The sequence below is a fragment of the Lissotriton vulgaris genome, chromosome 5 (genome assembly GCF_964263255.1).
Source record: "Lissotriton vulgaris chromosome 5, aLisVul1.2, whole genome shotgun sequence".
Classification (NCBI taxonomy): Eukaryota; Metazoa; Chordata; class Amphibia; order Caudata; family Salamandridae; genus Lissotriton; species Lissotriton vulgaris.
Genome location: NC_141693.1, coordinates 1,172,587,515 through 1,172,600,410, shown reverse-complemented (window position 1 = coordinate 1,172,600,410; position 12,896 = coordinate 1,172,587,515). Strand labels below are relative to the sequence as shown.

The 12,896-nt window shown below is 42.3% G+C and overlaps 1 protein-coding gene across 1 annotated transcript in view; it reads right to left on the bottom strand.

Moving 5' to 3' along the window:
- The window catches only part of INPP5F (inositol polyphosphate-5-phosphatase F), an 819,847-nt gene that overhangs the window by 184,490 nt on the left and 622,461 nt on the right, over window positions 1-12,896 (bottom strand). Inside the window, exon 7 of the mRNA XM_086919599.1 lies at window positions 1,000-1,056. Within this exon, the coding sequence (XP_086775725.1) occupies window positions 1,000-1,056 (57 nt within the window). The remainder of the gene's footprint in view (window positions 1-999; window positions 1,057-12,896) is intronic.

The window sequence follows — 12,896 nt, the reverse complement described above, 5'->3', positions numbered from 1 at the left end:
CGGGCAAGACAATAAAGTGAAAACAGGTGGCGAAGAAAGACAGCATCACCCCCATCCAGGCGGTGTAAATAAAGCAAAGAGCTTTAAACTGGATATTTTTGTCGAATGGGAGCCAAGGAAGATTCCTAAGTTGGGCAGGAATAGGAGTGTAATTGGTAAATGTCCCAGTATGAAAGCCACCGTTTTCGGGATGATCTGTAGGTGTTGAATAAGGGTTTTATTTACTGCCAGATATAAAATACTTCCATAATCCAAAAGCGATATGCCTGGATCAGTTTTCTTGGTCTTAGCAGGCAAAGGACAAAGAAACTTCTCGAGACATTTAAGACTAAAGCTTTTGGCTATCGCAGTATCACCTGCCGATCACATTTGAGGTGATTAACCATTCATATGCCTAGATTTCTGGTCAGAAACCATATTATAAATAGTAACATGGGTGAGGAATTAGGACACCTCAGACAGAGGCTTGTGATATGTAAACATGCATCAAGAAACCAGTCTTAGTGTTCCTGTATTTCATACAATTTACAATTGTTGCTACCCCTGCCTTGCTATTATTTATCTAGTCTATTTTGCTCTGGCAGGATACAAGATGAAGCCTTTACAAGTTGTCTACTATCTAGTAATGTTATGACTGAATATCCAAACACAACCATGCTAATCTTTGCCAATGAAAATGCACCAGGAAACTGGTCTAAAAAATGGATTAATATAGAGATGATTTTGTACGCATTAGTGATTTATTTGGGCGTTTTTGTCAATACTTTCCAGACACCATATACTTCTATGTCCTATGAATGACATGGTGACATCTGGTAGGGAGTTCAACAATGCACAGAACTAGCTTATACTTTCAACCCTTGACAGGCATGGAGCTTTGAAGAAATGTTTGCATCAACATGATTATGTATTCAACATTGTCTAGAGTACCTGGAGAGCAGATTTTTCGTCCATCGTGCATGTTATATAAACTTTAAGATAAACCTTATGCAAACTTACATTCAAATTGATGACATCTTGAATCATGTGTTTGTTCCAAAAAAACCTGTCGTCAACCTGATGAAATAAAAATGGTATTCAATGTAAACAGAATAACCAGTTAAGTCAAAATACAAGTCAGCACTCATAAAAATACAGAAATGAGCAACATTCTCTTTTCCATTTGATGTTCCTCTGGAAAGCTCAATGATTTGTTTTTCATGCTAAGAAAAATTACCTTTGTGTTAATTCTGGTACTCTCCACCCTTCACAATTGGTTTTTAATGACCAGAGCAGCAACCGTGCAAGAATAGCAATTTACTTACCTTTAGCCCATTTACTGCGGCAATAATTTTGCCGCAGTGCGGGCGTTCTATTATGTGGGTGGGGCTGAGTCGGCCAACAGACGTGTGCAGCACTACCAAGGTAGTGCTCGTGACAGCCGTTGGCCAACGGCAGCATCGAAAGGGTTCATGAAACAGGCTGAAAATCTGTCTTGAAATGTGGATTTAAGAACACTATCTGTTACAATGTAGTGACATATAGATTATCCATGCATACTTTCTCACAATACCATTGGCCTCAAAGTTCTGTTCGGATGATTGGGGACATAAATTTAACTGACTTTTATTGAAGACAGGAGTGACTGCTAGCCTTAAATTAAAAACCAGTTTGAGGAGTATAGTTAGCATTCTCTTCCAATGTTTATTTGATATTTTAAGTAGCATTCACCATCCATACAGATGCCAAATTTGTGTTGCAAAAACACCAAATTTTATTTTTGCCTTCATACTATGTTTTATTGCTTGTACAATCACAATAAACAAAACCCTAAGTATGCTGTACTTGGGTACTGATGGTTTCTTAAGTGCGTAAACCATATTTTTATTTACAAATAAAAAGGAGTGTTAATTACTTTCCAGGAACATCAGGAGTTATTACTGGTAAGATCTTCAGAATGTATACAATGAATAACATGAAATGGACATTTCAGCAGTGAAATCATACAGATTTATTCTCACTCAAATACTCTTGGGAAAAGACTCAAATTATGTCAATAAAATGTGTTTACATTTTAAGGAGGATATACACGTGTTCAAATGCAAGAACACCACCAAAAACAGTTCTATTTTTTTCCTTTACCAGCCTGTTTACGGAACTGTCTTAGAGAAAGGGAGCCTGGCCACATTATGAGACTCATCTCAGAACACTTGATGCTGGGACAGATTCACTGAGGCTATGCTAATACAATGGCAAGGAGAGAAGGAACAGCTATATACATATATCAGACATATATCAGATATATAATACATATATATATATATATATATATATATATATAATACATATATATATATATATATATATATATATATATATATATATATATATATATATATATATATATATATATACAGAGAGAGAGAGAGAGAGAGAGAGATGCACAGTAAGAATGATTAAGCAACACATACAAGAAAATGTCAGGGCCAACAAAGACCAGTAGAATTCAACAGCAAACCAAAATACTAAGTGGATCCAGGTGTCACTAAATTCAATTTCATTGGGCTAAACCAGTGCACACTTTTAACAAAAGGGACAAATTGAATCTTGGCCCTTAGAAACACAGACGCTGGTTCTATTTAGCAGGTACAATCAGCACATTTAAATATAATATAAACAATAAGGCACATACTTTTCTGATCAACCAGAGTAAGGAGAGGTTAATGGTGCAAAACCAGGAATTGTGGAAGTACATACGAATATACCTATTAGTAGGCAGGACAGAAGATATGAAAACTGCCACACACAATACTGAGCCTCAGATAGAAAAAAGATACTATTTATAGCTATCTATACTACTATTATTAAGAGAGAACACAAACCTTTTAGCCAGGTAAACTCGGGAACCACAGTGCCAATCCACACACCCGATACATCGTTGAAAACGTCAGGGTGTGCAGATGGGCATAGGCTATATAAAATAAAAATTAAACGTAAATGTAAAAATTTAACTTAAAAAAAAAGTCGTCCCCTGGAAGTAGAGCCGGCCGCGACGTAGCGCTGGCTGCGACATAGCGCTGGCCGCGACGTGCGTGATGACGAGGGGGAGCGCCGGACATGAGCGGCGGACAGGCGGGGAGGAGCGGCGGACAGGCGGGGTGGAGCGGTGACGAGCGGTGAGGAGCGGCGGTGAAGTCAGGAGCGCCGGCTCAGTTAAGGCAAAGGGACACGTAAAATGTCGGGGCGGGAGGGGGCCGGGGGCGGTTCCGGGACACGGACAATGTCGGGGCAGGCGGGGGCCGGGGCGGGCGAGGGCCGAGGAAGGCAGGGGCCTGGGCGGGAGGTTGGCCCTGAAGCCTCATTGCCCCCGGACAACGTCGGGGCGGGCATGGAGGAGCGGTGACGAGCGGCGAGAAGCGGCAGTGAAGTCAGGAGCGCCGGCACAGGTAAGGCAAAGGGACACGTAAAATGTCGGGGCGGGAGGGGGCCGGGGGCGGGAGGTGGCAACGGGACACGGACAATGTCTGGGTGGGCGGGGGCCGGGGCGGGCGGGGGCCTGGGCGGGCGGTTGGCCCTGAAGCCTCATTGCCCCCAGACAACGTCGGGGCGGGCTGCTAGTTATACAATAAATGACTTTGCAGCACGATTAAGAGAGGTAATCTAATTTAAATACAATTACAAAAGACAAATACAGCAGGCACTAAAAAGAGCCCTGATAAATACAGCTAAATATCACTACATGAACTGAAGAAAAAAAACCTAAAGAAGTGTAATTTTGATAATGAATTGTGGAATCTAGGGAATAACTTTGGAGTAAGAAATGAAATAACTAAGAAAACTGTTAAAAGACCTAAAACTTCATCCGTGACAAGTGAGGATCTGAACCTATGTAACAATAGATATCTTAGCACGGCATCTAAATTAGGGTACTGAAAAATATTCACGATTAAAAAGCGATGAGACAAGATGCACAAGTAGCGCAATTTAATTTTACCTGTACCTGGACACAATAGACGAATGAATGACCATAGATGCACATGAGACTGGCAATGGCCAGTGAACTTTGAAAGCGTTGTGGTGAAAAGAACCGCCCTAAACTGCACAAAGTGATGAGCCTAGCTTCCTTGGGAAGGTTCTGTGTCAAATGGGAGTATTGTATGAAACAATTTTCTCATACATTAATTAAAAAGACATAGGTTCTGAAGTTGCGCTCCCAAAAGATTGCAATAGCTCCCTGGAGTACGGTGCAAGAGTGGCCAAGGGAGTATTGAAAGTTCACCCTCTCCGACAAACCTTTGACAATATGGAGGTAATTGTTGCATTTTTATCTAATTTTCCTTATACATTGTCAGGAAACCCATAGGTATTACAAGCAATGAAATTTGGGTATGCAATTTTACATGTAAGCTCACTTTGAATGTATATAAGTATATTTTCTACCTACATTGCTTTCTTTTTTCGATCATGTCCACTGCAGATTGATTGAGTCACAGGTTATGACGAAAAGTCAACATAGAAGAAATAGAGTGTGAAAAATGAAAATCTCAAGGAGATCACAATCTCTGGCTGAAGACAACAGAGTTAAACCAATACTACAGGATTCAAAAGAAGAGTAGGGCTCAAGTTACAGAGACCTTACAGGTATCAACTTTATATATTTTATTTTGCAGTTTTATATCGAGAGTACACGCCCAATAGGTACCACAGTGCTTTATAAAGCGAGTGGAAATAACAGCACGCAAAAGTGAGACTACAAAACATTGCTGCAATTTCTATAATACACATGTCCAGGAGAAATATAACACAGGAAAAAGACACATCAGTAATGATGATGCTTAAGAAGCTTTCCTCAATATAGATGATGAAAGTCCTTCATACAAATCATGAAATAACAGACATAGCAGCAATTGCATTTCTGGCACAAGGGAAACAACATCAGCAGAAGTCTCTGGAACCCGAATAAATAAGGGTTATGCCTGAGGGTGGAAGAGGGTGGAATCTACTGCTATGCACAACCTTGTAGAAGGGTCTTCACTCGTGCTGGCTGCGTGTGACTGTGTCTCATCTGGCGGCAGTAGGGAGGAGTGTGCTACCAGGCTGCATTTACCTGGTCACTCCTGGAGTCCAGGTGAATCCTTTCTGTGGATCGGGCTCTCTGTGGGGACATGTGGGGGTTCTTCCACACAGGCTTTGCATCTCTGGATCATGTGGTTCTGACCAGGGACAAGGCGGTTCAGTTCCTTCCTCACAATGTCCAAGGATTTGTGATAGTAATAGAAGTCGGACTACTCTCCTTTTAAATGCTTGTAGCTATGTCCGTATGTATATAGTATTTTGATAGCACAAACCTACCCAAATAGGCAGTCGACTGCTGTACCGGGTCCAAGATAGTGATGTTGTGGCCTTTACATAGGTGAGTCATCAACTCTTTCCTAAACTAGAACAGCTTTGGGGCAGCCTGATAGATATTGGGAGGTTGTTCCAGATTCTGGGTGCATAGATTTAAACGCCTGCTGACTTGTTTTTGTCTGTTTTAGACTTCTTAGACTGCAGTCTGATCATGTCCTGGCTGTGTATGTGCCAAGAACCACCTGAGTTGGTGAGCTTGTCTACAAGATAAGTGAGGGTGCTGGTTGGGATGGCTTTATAAATGATGTGGTAAAAAAGGGGGTGGTGATGGACGGAGCATCTGAACCAATCAAACACTCAAACCCAGTCAACAGATCTGTGTTTAATCCATCACCGTTCTTTAGCCCACTCTGCCACCCCAGTTCAGACATGGCCATATGCAAATCAGGCTGACCCTGTGCCTCATGGGAACAGCCCAGCCCAAACTGCTAAGCCATGCCTTCCCTGGACCGGAAACAAGCTTTCTAGGACCGGTTTCTGGCATTACAGCCGTCTTCAGCCAGGCTTGCTTGAACCCAGTGGCAAAGTGAGCAAGGGACTCACGTCTGAGCATACCCTGCCAACTTATGGCGAACAAAGCGGTACAAAAGGGGGTGGTGATGGACAGAGCATCTGAACCAATCAAACACTCAAACCTTTGGTTTTTCTTTATAAATGATGTAGCAGGTTTCGAAGATGATGCAGGACGGCAGGTGGAACCAATGCTATTCCTTCAGAATGGGAGCAATGTGATCATGTTTCTTCAAGCCCTAGATGAAACGTGCAGCACATGTAGGATGCTCTTGAGGAGCACCAGTATGGAGTCTGGAAGGACATGGAGTAAAGGTGTTACCAACATCCAGATGCTAAAGGACAAGGGCTTGAACTGTAATTCTGAACTTGCATTCCGGAAGAAATGGTTTCACCTTCTTTAAAAGGGAGTGGGTTCTAGGCCGCTTTGTTGTTTTGGCAATGTGTTCTTTGATGGTGAGGTCAGTGTCCATGATTAATCCAAGTGGCTTGGCAATCAGTGAAAGGCAGTGAAAGTTCTCAAGATTCATGTCAATAAGACAGGTTTGTACTGTTCCTTGCAGGCACCTTTTACAGGATGCCCATTCCTTTCTAGTGCAGTCTTGATCCTTTCCCAACCTAAAATGGTGACAGTTTTTTTTCCAAATATTTTTCCAATGCCTTCATGATGGCCAATCATGTGATCAATTCCTCATTTCCTGTTCCTGTTTTGTCCTATAAAAAGGCGGTCACTTCTTTCTGAAGCTGCATCACAATGCAGCTTGTAAATTCTACAGCAGGTTCATCGCCCCTCTGTCTTATTTGTTTTGCCCCAATTATTTTTTATCGAAGTGCTGCTTCTGTATTCTGGTTTCCTCCAGGCCTGCTTAGGTCTGTGCTGCTGGCGCTGGATTTCTGCAGTAGTCCTCTCCAGTTTCCCAAAGACTCTTGGCTCAGTAGATCTTGGCCTTTCCACTATATTAGAGGTTTTTTATGATATCGGATATTCCTCCACCACTGTGGCACTTCGTTGTGGGCACCTGTCCATCAAACGTGAAATAGTTGTGTGTTGGCACGGTGGCTTTCAGAAAGTATCACCCTTACCTCAAGGTATACAAGTCAAGGATCAAGAAGATTGCCTTGTGTTCAGTCTTGAACAATAACAACTGAATATCAGCTTGAAATATAGTTTAGTAATGTAATAAATGTGCACCCAAACATCAGCTTCTCAGTTTCTGAAAATGACCACGCTTTTCTATTAAATACAAGCACAATATGTCCCTCTAAAAACATTGTATGGCCTGCAATATCATCTTTTATTTTAGAGTAAATACACACTTGCTCCCCCAAACATCAGCCTATATTCACCACACAAGGACTGTCGTGATATGAACTGAACCATTTTATGAAGATGGTACAATTCATTTCAGAATGGACAAAATATTTCAGGAATTAAAGCCATTATGCCAGCACCACTATTTTGCCAGATATGAGTTTTCTATTAACAAGGATGCGAAGAATGATCAACATTATGGTGGGAGTGAGCACGGGCATGCCAAAAATGCCTATATATCTTGTTTATCCTCGATTACTCTTTATTACATCATGCAATGGATGAGCACCTCATGAAAAGGATGTCAATGATTTCCCAAAAATGGCAGCATTATACAAAGTGTTGATTTAATCTTGCCAGGTCTTATGAGTGAGGGGGAGGCACTAGACATCATGAGTCAGATGGGTTTCAAGAAGGCACAGTACTAGACCAGAGAAACACTACACCTTACATACTCTCGCTTTCTTCCACATACACAGAACATTATTTGTTTCACTCATATGCATCACATGGTCATTTGGCACTCATATCTTGTCTCCTACCACCCAAGTAGAAAACTGCACATGAGTAAAAGGTTCTAAAAGAAATTAAATTACCAGAATATAATGTTCGTCAGAGAAGTTTGCAAAAAAATCATTTAACATTAAAAAGAAATAAGCATTTGATATGTCAGATCCTATGGACCCTCTTGTTTTCCTTTCTCGGACTGTTGCCACCAAGAAGCTAGCAACATTAAAAGTTTCCCACGAGTTATTTAACATCTGCAGATATGTTAGAGCCGGCCTAGCCTGCAGAAAGCCTTTGTCTTTTAAAATTGGTAAGATAAAACATTTAGGAATGTGCAAATAGTGCTCAAAAAACAGGACAAAGTGCAAAGTATCTTGACTGGAGAAACTGTCACAAGTGCAGGGCCCCAAGTCCTCCAACTTTTTCCACCCCTGAGGTTCAGCCAGTAAAAAGTACAGATAGTTGAACAACAATCTTGTTAAAAGAAAATGAAGTTGGAGCTTGGTGACTATCTAGATAAGGGTCCATGAAATAGGCAGTTTTTACTATTTGGTGAGCCGCACAGTCGGTTTCATTAACTCTCTAGCCTCTCTTTCTACAGATGCCAAGCGTAGAAATTAGACCTTAGCCCACGCCAAATCTTTTTTACATAATTTTTCTGGCTTATCTAATATCCCTGGGCGACCTAATAACGTTGCTAAACTTTTCGCATAACTCAGCTGGGGGATGCTACTTGCCCTGTCAAGTGCTATACAATCTTGTATGATCTCCTGATTCATCTCTAGTTCCGAATTGGTCCAAATTGAAATCTATTTAAGTTAAGGGGCCATTCTGATCAAGTCTGACACAAAACCAATACCCACTTCTTGATGGATAATGTAGGAAGATATTGATCGTGGAACTGAGAGTAGGCTTCTCAAAAATGTATTTTCCACTATTAGAAGCATCCTTATAACCCCAGATTTCAGAGCCATGATTCAAACTAGCAATATTATTAGCTCTATATATATTTAACATCGCTTGCAATGGCTTGGCACTCAACCTACGAGCAAAATTAAGCACCTCTTCTGCTGATCTTCCCATGGCATTTTTCTTAGCCTTCCTTGGCGGAACCCATGAACTCCTGTCGTCAAATAGGACGCCTAGGTATGGGAATATAGTGACCCTAGTTATTTAATTTCCTTCGCAGTAAAGCGTTTTGGGTTTTCTTGGCTTTGCACCCGTGATCATGGTGTTTGATTTGGAAAAATTTACATTCAAGTCCAATGAATCCATAAAATCAGCAAAGGAATTCAGAATACAGTGAAGGTGATGGAGCTGGGATTCGCGTGCAAGCGCCCTGCTCACATACAAAACCCTTGCCTAAATCGTATAATCATATTAACACTATTGTTCGTCCTTTATTAAGTGGTTTCCCAAACACGCGGGTGTCCCCAGGATGCTTGCTTGTATGTCTTTTCTCATACTAACGAAGCTTGCACTAAAATCGGCTGCTTCGCTGAAATTCAGTCTGCGCATGCGTCGGTCATACCCATGTGATGTGACGCACTCGCATTCTGGAGGGAAGTTGTGCTCATGCGCACTGTAGCAAATATGGCCGCTTGTCTCTCACCATGCTCTCCGCTTGCTACCGCTGCTTTAGCCTATCTGTCTTTTCGCACTAAACAATAATGCTATAGTCATTATAAAATAAGGGTTGGTTAGTATTTTATCATGGTATACAGTGTAATCATTTTATATGTGATATTAATTCGTTCTCGCTTACTTTTCATGTACCGCGTCTTTGTGGGCTGGGGCATACATGAGCGACGCCATGCTGAGGCTCCTCTGAACCCTGTCAGGTGACCGGGGAAAGTCCTAACTGCGCAGAAGCTAAAACCAGCCAGCTGGCTCCTGAAGCCCGATGCGCCTGGGAACCCATCCCGAAGATGCAGTATTGCACCTTGAACTGTCATACACTGTTGCTATATGCTGTACACTTGTATTGTATTCTGTATTCCTATGCCTGGGAACGTGAACCCGGGGGGCGGGTGTGCAAAATTGAATAATAATGATGAGAAAGCCGAACTCTAGGAGGTGGTAAGGACCGCACCACCTCTCCTGACCAATCATAATATGGGAAACTGTCACTTGCAACATTAGTGGGTGGTCTAAGGGCCCCCAAAACAGTATAACTGCCCTAGTTTAGCTTAGGAAAATTGTCCGACTTGTCCGAGTAGCAGACCTGTCACTGACCCTACGAACTCTATAGGTGCTCAATCTGAAGTGCTGCGGAGCACCCTGTCCATACTTTCCACAAACTCCTAAGGGGTGGAAATAATCCTAAGTGCTGGCGAAGCACTTTGCTGGGGAATTCGAAAACCCAATCGGGGTTACTGGCGGATTACTTGCAGAAAGGGGTAACGCTGGCGTTGCTTCTGAAGCTGTGGGTGTTGGTCGTACCTTGGTGAGCCCAGTCCTGATCCCAAATCCTGAGGGGTATCCTGTCCTTACTGTCCGTGAGCTGTACCTGCTCGCATTCTGGCATTCCTTCCTGAGGGTCCTTGTCCCCGTCCTTCCAACTGACCCGTGGCCAGGGTTAGTCTTCTCTCAGACCTAGGTAAATATTAACCTGTGGGTTTGCGTCTCTCTCTCTCTCTCTCTCGACTTCTCTCTCTCCTTTCTTAATAAAGCACTCTTGCCGTGATATTGCTCTATCACCTTGAGAACGAGTTATATGCAATTGTTCTAGAATTGTTCCACTTCTCTCCCCTCCCTTAGAAAATTACCTACTGTTATATTATATTAGTATGTTCCAATTTTTCCCCTACCTTTAGCCTGATTGCGGTGAACTTAGTAAGAATAGTTTAAACACTTAGGATAAGTACGTGTTCTAGGTCCCATCCACATCCTATGTTCTAGTATAAAGTTGCAGTGACTAGTTTTGTTCTAAAAACTCCTACCCTTTAGTCTTCCCATATACTCAAATGGTCTTAGCATTAATCTATAGCTACTTTATGGTGTTGATTTTGGTGTTAGACGCATTATTCTGCCTGTCACTTATTGCCTTGTCATATTCTCTCTAAAACTTATATAAAGTTTTAAACATCCTCAGGTGTCTGTGGTCATTTTACAGAATTGTGGAATGTATTTACTGATTATAAAGAGTATCTGATGTTAGGCCTGTCTACTATTTTCCCTTATAGCTCCAGGTCCGTCGTAAGAATTGTGCCTGCGGTAAGTCAGGTACATGGTATGCAGAGGTGAAACCAAACCTTAATTGCTCATAGCAGCGTGCAGGAGGAGAAATATAGTAATCCTCTCCCGGTTCACCCAAATTATTAGTGTGGTGTTTGGAAAATTCGCACGCCAGGGCCCAGTGCGTGTAAAGAATTAGTAACCCAGGTGGCCCGGGAGAACTGCACGCTCTATCAGTAATTTTCTGGCAGGCAGAGGATGGTTTGGACTAGTTAGATTAGGTAGACAGGATAGGTCATAAACAAACCGCGAAAATAAAACGTGCTGCTGATTTGTACTGTATTGGTTCAAATATTTTGAAAGGTTTTAAGGATTTATATGTAAATGTATATGATTTTTGCATTGCTGCTATAAATGTTATATTAACCAGTGTTTGTGAATGTTCAGTGTAGTCCGAATCCCCGGGGAAGTATTAGCTAACGGTGAGCAGAATCCGGTTAGCTGTTGAAGTCACTAAGTTTGAGGTATTAGTGCAGGGTTAAGGATAACTGGAAGCACTAATTAGGACCTTTGTTTCTGGAGTGAATGATAGCTACGAGTCCTTTATAAAACTTTCATTGCGATATCACCTAGTAAGGGTCGCATACGGAAGGAGTAGTAGGGTCTCCGAGGCTTGTCTGGTAAGTAAAATAGTTCGCTGGTGAAATCCTGGCTCAGTACATATCCCCGACTAAGGAGGATGAGTCAGAAGAATAACGGGTTCTATGTTACTAGTGTGAAGGGACAGGCAAAGAAGTCTATCCAGAGTGAATGAAAAGTAGACAGAAGTGGTTTACTAGTAGCGAAAGAAAAGTCTTTTCTCTCTTTAGAACACTCAGACATAGTGGCAAACGTTGTGTGTTGTTGACTAAAACGTGCACTTGCACTTTAGAGAGAGTAAAAAGTTTCCGTTACCTTGTGAAGGAGGGAGTCAGTCGAAGAGCTGCTCTGACGTCACTCCGTGCCGCGCTGGCATTGGTCAAGACAGCGGGTGTGTAGTGGAGCTGAATTTGTAAAGGAGGGGTGAGTGCCGAAGCGTGAGACTCTGTCTTGCGAAAAGGCCGCGCACCCATTGGTTAACAGTATTTGTATTCTCTGACCTGATTGGGTAGTGCGAAATAAAAGTCGCGCTAGCATTGGAAGCACAAAAGTAAACAAAATTAATCAAGCCGAGTTAGAAGCGAGTCTGGAGAGTTGCATGTGGTATCCAGATTTCATACCGAACCCAAAGTACCTAGGATTTCATACGGATCAGCTTAGACGAGGTAGACCGCACATGATGTATGGAATAAAGAGGAAACTGTCCTTCTCTGATAAAATAAAGAATTTTTTCAAAACTGACAAGCCCATTAGAACGAGAGAAGGCGTGCTCATTCCCCCGCCAAATACCCCTGCTTCTTTCATGCTGTTTGATAAAGGGTACCACACTTGTGTCTGGTTAGAAAATTGGGCAAAGTATACTGTAGATGACGGAATCCTAGCATTTCCTGTTGAAGGCACATTTAATGGTCGGATTCTGTTTAACCTAAGGACCCGCATGAATGAATTACACCCTAGACCTAGGTTGACACAGTACGAAGCCCTGGAGGAATGGGAGATTGAGGCGGCAGAGCGAGATAAACCCCGGATGGATAAGGGAGTGAGTAAATGGTATCCAAGGGTTCAAGCGCAGACCAAAGAGCAGAAAATGAAACAGTGGAGGCAATCTATGTTGACTGAAGGGCTATTCCCTATGATGGGGGTATTGGAAGAGAGAAAAGGAAAATGTAAAGAAAAGACCCATCACCTAATGCCCGTGGGGGACTCAGAAGATGAGCACCTGGAAGATTTGTTAATGAAAAATCCACCTCCATATGTTGCAGAGTCAGAGCCTATGCATTCTCCAAATCCCTTTGCCAAATATCCCAGAAGTGGGAGAGATAGTGATACAGATGGAACAGGTACAGACAGTAAAGCCAGTGAG